Source organism: Aegilops tauschii, chromosome 1 (assembly GCF_002575655.3).
Source record: "Aegilops tauschii subsp. strangulata cultivar AL8/78 chromosome 1, Aet v6.0, whole genome shotgun sequence".
In the NCBI taxonomy this organism is placed as follows: Eukaryota; Viridiplantae; Streptophyta; class Magnoliopsida; order Poales; family Poaceae; genus Aegilops; species Aegilops tauschii.
In genome coordinates, this window is record NC_053035.3 from 492,714,645 (window position 1) to 492,726,707 (window position 12,063).

At 50.0% G+C, this 12,063-nt stretch overlaps 1 protein-coding gene across 1 annotated transcript; it reads right to left on the reverse strand.

Moving 5' to 3' along the window:
- Positions 1-5,288: 5,288 nt before the first annotated feature.
- On the reverse strand, positions 5,289-6,341 carry LOC141039194 (uncharacterized). The gene is made up of 2 exons (XM_073506516.1): positions 5,873-6,341; positions 5,289-5,734 (listed from the first exon to the last, which is right to left on the reverse strand). Exons 1-2 carry the CDS (start codon positions 6,339-6,341, stop codon positions 5,289-5,291), a joined length of 915 nt encoding a protein of 304 aa, XP_073362617.1.
- Between the last annotated feature and the right edge of the window lie 5,722 nt (positions 6,342-12,063).

Consider the following 12,063-nt stretch of genomic DNA (forward strand, 5'->3'; position numbering starts at 1 on the left):
GATATGATGAGTGTTTTTGCATGTTCGCTTGAAAGGTTGTGCGTGGCATATGAGTGTCGGTAAATACCTCGTTGCTTGTAAGGCAACGACCCGGTTGTTCCAAAGTCGCGATGATCTCTGATGAGAGATGGCCTAATCATGTGGTGACATGAAGGGCAGCAGGGTGGTACTGTTGTAGCATACCAGCCTTGCGTCATCCGACTTTCTCCGACGTTAACGTGGTTGGAGCCACGTTATCGTTCTCTTCCCGCATGTTCCAAGGTTGCGATGATCTCTGATGAGAGATGGCCTAATCATGTGGTGACATGAAGGGCAGCAAGGTGGTACTGTTGTAGCATACCAGCCTTGCGTCGTCCGACTTTCTCCGACATTAACGTGGTTGGAGCCACGTTACCGTTCTTTCCCCTTTCCGTGCTACCACATGTCTCATTGCCAGGATGCGGTTTAGTAAGTTGGTAACCTCTTTCCGTGTACACACCAAACAGAGAGGCCGGGATGATGGTACCTTGGCCCAGGATTAAAGCCAGTCATCCGGTCAGGGGGCATGGGTGTTTCCGGTTGGGACCGAGAGGGGGGGCACCCCCTTAGAGCGCGCGTATAGAAATTTGATCCCATGCTACGCGAGGTTGTAGCCTCCCCGTCTCAAGGTTTTTCTTGAACGTTGCCGAGGGTGATCCCTGGCTTCGGAATGTTGAATTGGGTGTGTACTGGTTAGACGTGTTTCTTCCAAAACACCATAGACGGAACTAGTCCAGGTGACTACGGAAATCCGTTGGCTGTGGTTAAGTACAAACTCTGCAGAGTCAATTCTTTCCAAATCATCGTATCCATGATCAAGTAGTGTAAACATTATATCCATATCTATCCGTGTGAAAAACTTGTCCCCGGTGAACAAGCTCAAGTGGTAAATCCAGTTTTATTGTTATTCCTGTGGATGGACTAACTTTATATTTGTCGCATGCTTGTGATAATTTATGTTCCCGAACGATTGTATTATTGAGCTGTGATATAAGCCCTTTATGTGACGTCGTGCAGACGTCCGACTGTGGCGTGTTCTTGTTTCTTACTTTAAATATAAGCCCTTTATGTGATGTCGCCCAGACGTCCGATTGTGGCATGCACTGTCTTTATTTTCTGTTATAAGCCCTTTATGTGGTGTCGCCTCGACGCCCGACTGTGGCATTATTTATTGTGCATTTTCCTCTCGAGGAGTCTTTCAGACACTCATTTGGCACCCGCATTATTATTCCGCATTTTCCGCTCGAGGAGTCTTTCAGACACTCGTTTGGCACCTGTATTATTATTCCGCATTTTCCGCTCGAGGAGTCTTTCAGACACTCGTTTGGCACCTGTATTATTATTCCGCATTTTCCGCTCGAGGAGTCTTTCAGACACTCGTTTGGCACCTGTATTATTATTCCGCATTTTCCGCTCGAGGAGTCTTTCAGACACTCGTTTGGCACCAGTATTACTATTCTGCAGTTTCCGCTCGAGGCGTCATTCAGACCCTCGCTTGGCACCCAGTATTTATTATCTCTATGTCTGAACGCACGGGTTAACTTGTTCATATGCTTCATGTTTGCATTTGTTATGTCTTATGTCCGAACTGTCTTGCGAGTACTTTCATAGTACTCACCTGACTTGTTGATTTGGCTAGATGTTGACGAAGGCGATCTCTTGGATGAAGAGTTTGATAGCGCGTCCGATGCCTAGAGGAGTCCCAGTCAGTCCTGCGCGATCCCGGATATTGGTCACTTGTATTGTATACGCTTCCGCCACCCGCAATAAGTCTTCTCGAGCCTCACTCCGACGCTCGAAGAGTTGTAGTCTTCTGGAATCATATCACTCGCTTCGCGATGATATTCCCACCACCGTTATTATCGTGAGTTAGTAGTTTGCCACCCTATCCGCCGTCTTGTTTTAGCGGCGTGCATGTAATAAATTGTTGGGCAGTCTCTGCTCAACCTTGTATTATATTTAGTACTCCTGGTATTTTTCTTCTGTGACCAAGATATTGTCTACCAGTGAGAAGGAATTCTTCCTCGCTGGTCCGTAAAAGGGATTGGTCTCTCAATAATTATTTTATTGAAAAACCAGTCGTGACACCGGCTGCCGGCCTCTTGGTCGACAGGCCGGCCCCACCGCCTAGGGTCTTGTCGGCGGCTGCTTACTGTAGCCTCGCCCCTGATGACGAGGGCTTCGTTGAGGTAAGCGTGGCTACAGTGAGCCGCCTCGAGGGTTCTCACTGTAGCCTTACCTCGTCTTGTCTCCTTAATGTGGCACATGCTTCGAGGGAGGGGGTAGCCGGCTTCTGGGGGCTGGCTGCACCCTTGGCGGACTGGGGGAGGCCGGGCCGCCTTCGCGCCTCTCTCTGGCTGAAGGGGCCCGCCGCCCGTGGGCCGTACTAGCGTCTGCCGTGGGTGACGTTGAGGCTAGCATGGCTACAGTGCGGAGTCGGACGGGAGATGGCCGGCCACCCCGTGGTTATCCTGGGGGGAGGTTGCTGAGGCTGGGCCGCCTTCCGTGAGTCGGCTTCAGAGGTAGCCGGCCAAGGGAGGTGGTCCAATGCTTGGAGTGCTTGAAGGCCCGAAGGCCTGATAATTTTTTAGAAGAGCCAGGGGCAGTCGGTTAGGCTACCCGTGGCCATTTACTCCGACAACTCCGCTGCGTCCCTCTCCCTTGCCCGCTGCCTCTCGCGGCGGGCGGCGCGCGTCTCTGACTCCGGCATGCGCGTCCGGGCCGGCTGGGCGGGCACAAGCACCCAACGCTCCCCACGCGGGGGAGCAGCGACCGGGGCGGGGGGCTGGGGCCGTCGTGGGGGAGGCGCGGACTCCGCAGCCCCGCGGGCCGAGAGGAGCCAGCGTCAGCATCCTTGCTGCGTCCGGCGGGGGGGGGGGGGGGGGGGGCGGCGAGGGAGTCGATCCGAAACTGCCCCATGTCCATCTTGGACCTCTCGAGGGCAATGCGAAGGGTGAGCTCCTCGTTGATGTCAATGTCTGTTTAAGGCCGGTTTAGGAGCTCCTGCTGTAGATGCTCTAAGCGAGTCCCTACAAAATGCATTCATGCTTTCTTCCGTTGCCGTTGGCGATCGACATGAGTGCATGGCCGGCCGTTCCCGCAGGATGAGGAGTCTCTGCTTTATCTGCCGCACATACGTACTGGCACACGCATACGTATACACAAGTGCGACCTGGCTCTGTTTTGTTGTTGTTGTTCGTGCCTGAGTGCTCATTCACTCGCTCGCTGTCAGTAAGCCAGTCAGCGTGTCAGCATCACGCGAGGTTTGGCGTGCAAGCCACCGGTCTCCTGTCGGGTGCTTAAATTAGCTCGCACCGTGCGTACGTGTATTCTCGCGTGTGCGTTGTGCCGTGGACGCACGGGCAGTCCCTAACTGGACCGCCTGGACGATATATAGATCCATCGATCGTCAGTGACCATGTGGGTAGTAATCGCAATAGTACGTGTGTGTCTGTCTCTCCCACGGCAACGCCGTACCGGCCGGAACCCGACGAGATCCATGGAGTTCATTAAGCACGCATGCAGCCTTGGTTTGGTTTGGGTGTGCTTGGTTGGTGCACAAGTTTTTTTTGTTTTTGTTTTGCGGGGTTGGTGCACAAGGTTTTGGTGTACCGTTAGGCAAATGACCCTGAATATTATTACGAACTTATAGTACATGATGATTACTCCCTCCGTTCCCAAATATAAGTCTTTATAGAGATTCCAACAAATGACTACGGAGCAAAATAAGTGAATCTACACTCTAAAATATGTCTACATACATCTGTATGTTGTTGTTCATTTGAAATGTCTAAAAAGACTTATATTTAGAAACGGAGAGAGTACAAAATAGGAGGGTGAGGGGGGGGGGGGGGTGGTAATAGAGAGGCTACATTTCTTTTAGAGTGAAAAAAGAGAGACTTCATGCATGGATCATGAGGCGAGTTTCATCCGGTTAGTTTCCTTGTTTCTTCTTCCTTCTTTGTTCGAAACATAGCATGGTTTAGTGGGTAGCATGCACCCTCTTGCCTGCTTTCTGCGATGCAACAACGATATCCTGATAGTTCTTTTTTTTTTTGAGGGGCTGATAGTTGACCATATAGATAATCAATCAGATTGGTACTATTATGGACGGATTGACCAAAGATTCAGATAAGATACTCTGGTTGACCAACAGGAAGCCGGCCTTCCATGTAAACTGCTAGTTTATAATTTTTCTGTAAAGACCGAAGGCCATATATTAAGAATCACAGGTCCTTACAAACACATCCTTTCCTTTAAAAAAATACAAACACATCCGTACTAAAAAAAATTAAAAACTATATTCAAAATGATGAGGGTGCCGAAGTCTTCTTCCTTCTGCGTTCACCGGTGACGCGTCGTGAGTATAGCTTGATGTCGTCTCTGGGCCTCCGCCATGGCAGAGCAAACCTTTTTAAACGCCGGAGCTTGTAAAAGTAGCGTGTCATGGGAAGTCATCGATGCAGGTCAGGAGACATCGGCGGTGGCTTTTTCCGAAGAAGAAAACGCCGATAGGGGCCTATAAAAACTCCAAAGACCACGAATACTGGCTGAATCCTCCGGAAATCTAAACCGGCCGAATAGTGGGAGACCTGTCGGAGACATGGCTCCACACGATTATACTTCCTGTGTTCGGGTTTTACTAGCTCCTCGCAAATTCTGAGGCTAACTTTGATCTAAAATTGAAGTGACGAATTAGGAGTTCCGCGGAACGAAAATTGTATCATCTGAAAGTTCTTTTGCATATATATTTAATGATATAATTCTATGACATATAATCCATATTTTGTTATTCATTTCCTTAGTTATATTTAGACTCAAAATTCAAAGAGGACTAATAATCCATATTTTGTTATTCTATGGCATGTCATCGTGAACGGAACGTCCTAAATGATAGGAGTACTCCGTGCTGCCGTGCACGTACGTTCGCATAGTCACATGCAGCCGACGTCCTCGGGAGAATGTCAACTGTACATATGTAGATTGTCAACTACTATATGTATGTGTATGTGTCGCACTGACGGTGCCTTTATGAGATTTCCCAGAATAGTGTTTGATAGTAATATATACAGTATATAAAAAGAAGGGCTGTTTGTTGCATGCCCACAGCCCACGGTGCTTTCCATCCGTTGCCGTTGGCGCTCGGCATGCACACGAATGGCCGGCCACTCCCGCAGCACCAGCAGCCGCTGCTTTCCGCTAACGCAGACCAGACATATGGACTGGCGCACGCATACATACGTTAGTCAGGCCAACTGTACCGCGCGATCCTAAAGGGATGTCTTGTCCGGATACTGTCCGTTTGGATAGGTAATAGAGTCAAATCCTTGGTCGAAGATACTCTCATCACGCTCGTCCTCGACGATCATGTTGTGCATGATCACACAAGCAGTCATCACCTTCCAAAGCTTCCTTTCATCCCATGACAGTGCAGGGTTTCGAACGATACCCCACCGGGATTGAAGCACATCAAAAGCACGTTCCACATCCTTTCTAGCACTCTCTTGCATTTGGGCAAATCTCGTTCTCTTCTCACCTTGGGGTTTCGAGATTGTCTTCACAAAAGTTGACCAGTAAGGATATATACCATCAGCTAGATAGTATCCCTTGTTGTACTGGTGGCCATTGATCTCAAAGTTGACAGGTGGGGAGTGGCCTTCTGCAAGCCTTGCAAAGACTGGAGAACGCTGCAGCACGTTGATATCATTGTGAGAACCTGCCATGCCGAAGAAAGAATGTCACATCCAAAGATCCTGCGAAGCCACCGCTTCTAATATGACAGTGCACGCCTTGACATGCCCCTTGTACTGGCCCTGCCAAGCAAATGGACAGTTCTTCCACTCCAAGTGCATACAATCTATGCTGCCAAGCATGCCTGAAAAGCCTCTAGCTGCGTTGGTCGCCAACAATCTCTGTGTAGCAGCGGCAGTTGGCTGCCTCAAGTACTCAGGGCCAAACACCTCGATCACAGCCTGGCAGAACTTGTACATTGACATCAGACATGTTGTCTCACTCATACGCACATACTCATCCACCAGATCATCTGGAATTCCATATGCAAGCATGCGGATGGCCGCGGTGCATTTCTGGTAAGAGGAGAATCCAAGCTTGCCAAGGGCATCCGTCTTGCAGTCGAAGTATGGGTCATGAGCAACCACTCCCTCTCGGATACGATTGAACATATGCCTTGCCATACGAAAACGGCGACGAAATTTATCCGGCTTGAAAAGCGGGGTGTTCGCAAAGTAATCGGCATAGAGGAGGGCATGGCCTCTCTCCCTGTTGCGGTTCAGGTTGGGAGCACGGCCAGGGACTGACCCCATGTACCAAGGAAGTTGCTGTTGAATATGGTTGTGAACTACCAGTGCAGCCACCACAAGATCTTCATCATCCGACGACGAATCGTCCGATGAACAAATGAAGTGATAGAAGAAAAACTATTCCACTGTCCATACCTTTGTGGGCAAAATGTCGAACACCTTGCGGTCGTGGTGGCGAAGAGTCCACGATGACCACCTCGACACAGCAGGGGTGGTTGCCGGCCGGCTACTGGTCACTCTGGAGCTCTCATCGGAAGATGCCGCGGCCGCCGTGGTACGTCGCCAGCGGTCGTGTCCCCTCTGCCACCGGCAAAGACGGCGACGGCCAAACCTCCTCCGATCGACGACCAAAACTACGGCGAAAGCGCGAGCGTGGTGGCGGCCATGTCGAGACGTGGTTTGGTATGGACGGCCGGGGGCTGCGCGGTGAGGAGGCGGCCGGAGAATAGCGGCGGCACCGGCGGCGGGGCGGGGTGGGGAGAGAGGGTGGAAGCGTTGTGAGCGGAGGGACTGCTAGTGTCCCCGACAGGCGGGCCACGGGGGAGGGGGAGACAAGGGCGTGCGTCGAGGCCGCGCGCGCGTCCGTTTCACCCCCAAACCGAGTTTATCTGTTTGGGCCGGGGATGGGTCGAAAACGGAAGAAATCCGGACATTTATCTGTTTGAGGCCGCGCTATTCGTCTATTTTACCCCAAACGGACGCACTTGAACAAGATAGGGTCACGCGGTGGAGTTGGCCTCAGTCACTCGGTCGCTTCCCACGAGGTTTGCCGTGCACGCCATGATCGATCGGTCTTCTGTCAGTCGGGTGCACGTACGTGCATACGGTCTTCTCCAGCGACGGCTAGCTCGCACCGTGTACATACGTGTCGTGGTTACTGCGTGTGCCCATGTGCGAGATAACGACAGCCGTACGGTGCCCGTCTCCGATCGACCGTGGATGGCAACGCCGTACCGGCCGGCCGGCGACGTGACTGGTCAATAATAAGCGTGCATGAAGCTTTGCTTAACTGCTTTTAGGTTGGTGCTGGGATTGAGAGGTGTCCTTTGATTAGCCACAACGTTTGGCAAATGATGGACAACATCACATGAATGATGTGAATCTCGTCCGGTCATAGGGTTGGTGGTGGGTACCACTAGCACGCTCATGCGCTTTGTGTTATGCTACGGCGGTTTTGTAGTTGCCTTGCGGGCTTCCAGTTCGGTCATCCTTGTGTTGTCAATCAAACTTTTCATCATCAATTCGACCAATAAACGACACTTATATTATATGTAACAAAGATTATGCCATTAAGAATACCATTACTTTGAATACGAAGCCCGTATTCCATCTATTTGTAACATACCCTAACTTATACTTCCTCCGTCTACTTTTTTCATCTGGGAAAAATCAGATCTATTATAAAGGTTCACCAGAGCATCCCATACATAATAAAAATTATCGAGGTTCCTGCACCATTGAACGACCGATGTCGCTGCTCCGATACAAGAACCGGCTTAAATGGCAGCCGAGAAGTCTTCATACGCATGCCCCTGAGGATCAACGCGCCGAAGCCGCCGCAGTCATCGTCGTTGAACCTTTGAATTGATTTGAAGAATCTGACACCAAATCTCGAGGTCGCATAGACACGACAAGAAACCCTAATCTCGCTGCTCCGAGGAGCCAATCGAGATCTACGGCAGAGCTCCATCGAACCCGTCCCAACAGACAAACTCGAGGAACATGAGAGCCCTAAAGACTAACTTGAAGATGAAGTGTCGCCTTTGTGAGGACTAAAACCCTAACACTAGTAGGAAAAGGGGCTTTTACCCCGGTTTGTAAGGGCCTTTTGTCCCGGTTTTCGAACCGGGACTAAAGGGTCGTTACTAAAGCCCTAACCCTTTAGTCCCGGTTCTTACACGAACCGGGACAGAAGGTCCTCCACGTGGCCGCTGCTGCCAGCCCAGGCAGGGGGCCTTTGGTCCTGGTTGGTGCCATCAACCGGGACCAATAGGCAGGGCCTTTTGTCCCGGTTGGTGCCACCAACCGGGACCAATAGGCATCCACGCGTCAGCATTTCAAGGGCTGGGGTTTTTTTTTTAAAGGGGGGGTGGGGTTGGGGGGTTAATTTAGGTGTTTCATATATTGTGTTAGCTAGCTAATTAATAAAGAGAAGTGTCCTCTCCTATCTCCATGCTTGGTCGACGCTACGTACTATATACGTATGGAGAGGACTAGACACGCTAGCTAGTAATCAAATGAAGGAAACAGAAGATCGTCATGAACATATGCATACAGAGAGAAGTGATATCGACCACCTCTCCTTCTCCGAGAGATTGGTCGAACAACAAGTTCTCGTATATCTATCCGACACTACCGGCTACATATATACAATAATTATCTCTTACAATACAATCTCCTAATTAAATTGTAAGAACACAGGGTCCACATAGTATTCTTCGTTTTGAGCGATCACGTGGTCAAGGAAGGATGCCGCCAATTCCTCTTGAATTCCTCGCATACGATCTGGTGCTAGGAGTTCATCCCGCTTCCGAAAGATCTAATTTGAAGAAGGGGGTCAATACATATATATATATATGAATAAATGAAACTCAACACAAATGATGGTAATAAAATAAAATTGTGAATATTATTGCTTACGCACTTCATATTGTTCTTCAGTGTAGCCCCGCTCACAGGTCGTGTAGCGGATGGACTCGCAAACGTAGTATCCACAGTAATTATTCCCGGGTTCCTGCCACAACCACTTTACAAGAAATAGAGGTCAATCAAACTGATAAGCAAGCATGCTAAATGGTATTGATGAAACTAGCGCTTGAATCACTAGGAGATGCGCGGAACATGCTACTATAGTACTTACTTTCGGGTGTTTAAATTGCAGCTTCTTCGGCAGTCCCGGAGCTATTGTGGTGAATTTTCTCCAAACCCTGCCAGACAAAGAAAACAATTACTTGATATCAGGAAATGAACAAAGTTGCTGATATGGTGGATAATGATCGATTTAACTTACTTCTCGAGCATTTGAGTCATGTTCGCATAGTCCTGGGGATCTTTTCGTCTCGAGTCTAAGACGGTTACTACTCCCTGCTCAAGCTTAATCTCTAGGAGAATATAGTGGAAGCTGCGCATGCATGCATAAGTCATCAATTACATTACCATAACCTGGACTAATAAGGGAAACCGAATATGCACAAGACAGTAACACTCACTTGAAGTTGTAAGGAAAAAGTATTATATCTTTGTTTTGATTTAATACCAACGATTGTAGCAAGTTGGCCTCGGCTTTTTTGGGATGTTTTTCAACCGTATATGCATCTATGAGATTTGTGTTAATGAACCCAATATCACCGATTTGTCTTTTCTTCAATTCGGCGATCTTCAATCTGCATAATATAGTGAGGATAATTATAAATACATGCAATGAAAGAGTTGACCTATATAGAGAGACTTAATGACAGAAGTAGTACTACTTATATACAGTAGCAAGTGATCGTTGTTTTATCGAGGGATTTTTGATTGTAAAACTGGAAGAAATCCTCAAATGGAACATTCAGCAGTTCAATTCCAACGAGGTCATGCTCCGGTTTAACTCTCAGCGTCAAAGTACTCGTCCCATCAAACTCTCTGCAGGTTTTCATGTACCAATCATGTAATCTTCGCATCATCGTTGTTAGAGATCTTTCATCTTTGACGAGAGGCTTCCCGTAATGGTATTTGTGTTCGTCCACCTCCATGATTTCATAATGTACATCGTCGGGCAGGTAATCTCCAAGATTGCTATAACCGGGCACCATCCTCGGATCATTAGCGACGATGTCTTTTGACACCTTGAGCGGGGGGCACGATTGGTTCGCTTGTTCGCCGAGCTGGGCAAATTTTTTCCCAGCTCGTCGTTCTTTTAACCTTTGATCACTGACAGTACTTCCCGACCGCTCCGCTTTGGCATATGTCTTTGCAAGAATGCGCTCATAGTTGCCTCTCGGCGGAGACTCTGGTGGTTTTGTCAGGGCAGCCAGAGTGCGCTTTGCTTTCACCGGATCAACCTTCTCCTCCGGAGGTGGATGTTTCTTTGCTTTCACCCCTTCAAAGAAGTTTGTCACTTCGGCTCGCACGATCTTCCTGGTTTCCTCCTCGGTCCTCTCGTATGGTAACTTCTCTGGAGTCTTCAGAGAAGGACCGAATCTGTATTGCCTCCCGCCTCTGGCAGCTGTACTGCTAGACGCCGGTAGAGCAGACGGAGCGGCTGCGGCTGTCTTCTTTCCTTGCTTACGAGGCGGAGGAGAAGGACTACGACGCGCCGGAGCAGCCGCAGCGGCGGCGGGTCTCTTCCGCCCTTGCTGACGAGGCGGAGAAGGAGGAGGCTGGCTGCTCTGGCGCGCCGGCGTAGGCGAAGAAGGAGGTGGACTGCCGCCACGCGCCGGAGAAGGAGGCTTAGTGCCCTGATCACTCGCCGGAGGAGGAGGCGGAGTGCCGCCACGCGCCGGAGAAGGAGGCTGAGTGCCCTGATCACTCGCCGGAGGAGGAGGCGGAGGAGGAGGCGGACTGCCCTTACTCGCAGGAGCCGTCCAATTCGGAAGGTTGATGAGCTCCTTCCGCCATAGGCACGGAGTCTTCAGAGCTAAACCCAGCCGAGTCTCCCCTTCACCGGTAGGGTGGTCAAGCTGGAGGTCCTCAAATCCCTCCGTTATTTCATCCACCATCACCCTAGCATATCCTTCTGGAATCGGCCGGCAATGGTAGGTTGCGCCAGGTTCAGGAGGTAAAACAGAGCCAACAGCCGCCTTGACTTTGAAGTTCTGCCATTGCGCCATAAGGTGGCAATCTTGAGACTCCGTGATAGCATCCACGGGGTAGCTAGCAGGAGCCGTCAAGACATGCTCCAGCTGAAGCAGCTCGGTGGAAGCCACGCTGCTTCTCCGCTGAGATGGCGGGGTAGTTTCGGCATGTCGATTGCTGTCTCGTTCCTCTAGCGCTTGAACCCTTTCGTGCAGCTTCTGAAATTGGGTCTGCTCCATTTTTTTCCTCCTCTCCTGGCTTTTGTAACCGCATGCGTCCGGAAAACCAGCCTTCCACGGCACGGAGCCTGGCGTGCCTCGTGTCCGTCCAGGGTGCTCAGGGTTCTCGAGGGCCATTGTGAGCTCGTCGTTCTCTCTGTCTGGAACGAACGTCCCTTGCTGCGCTGCATCGATATATTGCTGAATCTTCTTGACTGGTATTCTCAAAAGCTCGTTCGTCCAAACGCACCTCCCTGATACAGGGTCCAAGGTTCCGCCAGCCCCGAAGAACCAAGTCCGGCAACGGTCTGTCCAGTTCATTGTCTGTGGTTCGATCCCTTTTTCAAGCAGATCATTCTCAGCCTTGGCCCACTTAGGCCGGGCTTTGAGGTAGCCACCTGACCCAGTGCGATGGTGAAGCTTCTTCTTCGTAGCATTCTTCTTGTTTGTCGCTGACATCTTCTTACTCTTTTCCGATGTCTTGTGGGCCACAAATGCGGGCCAGTGATCTCTGATCTTCTCATACCGGCCGATGAATTGGGGTGTCTCTTCTTTGTCGACAAACGTTTTCAGCTCATTCTTCCACCTCCTGAATAGGTCTGCCATCTTCTTAAGAGCATGGGACTTGATTAATTGCTCTTTAACTAGCTTCTCCGGATCCTCCTCTGGCGGTAGGGTGAAATTTGCCTTCAGCTCAGTCCAAAGATCATCTTTCTGCATATCATTGACAT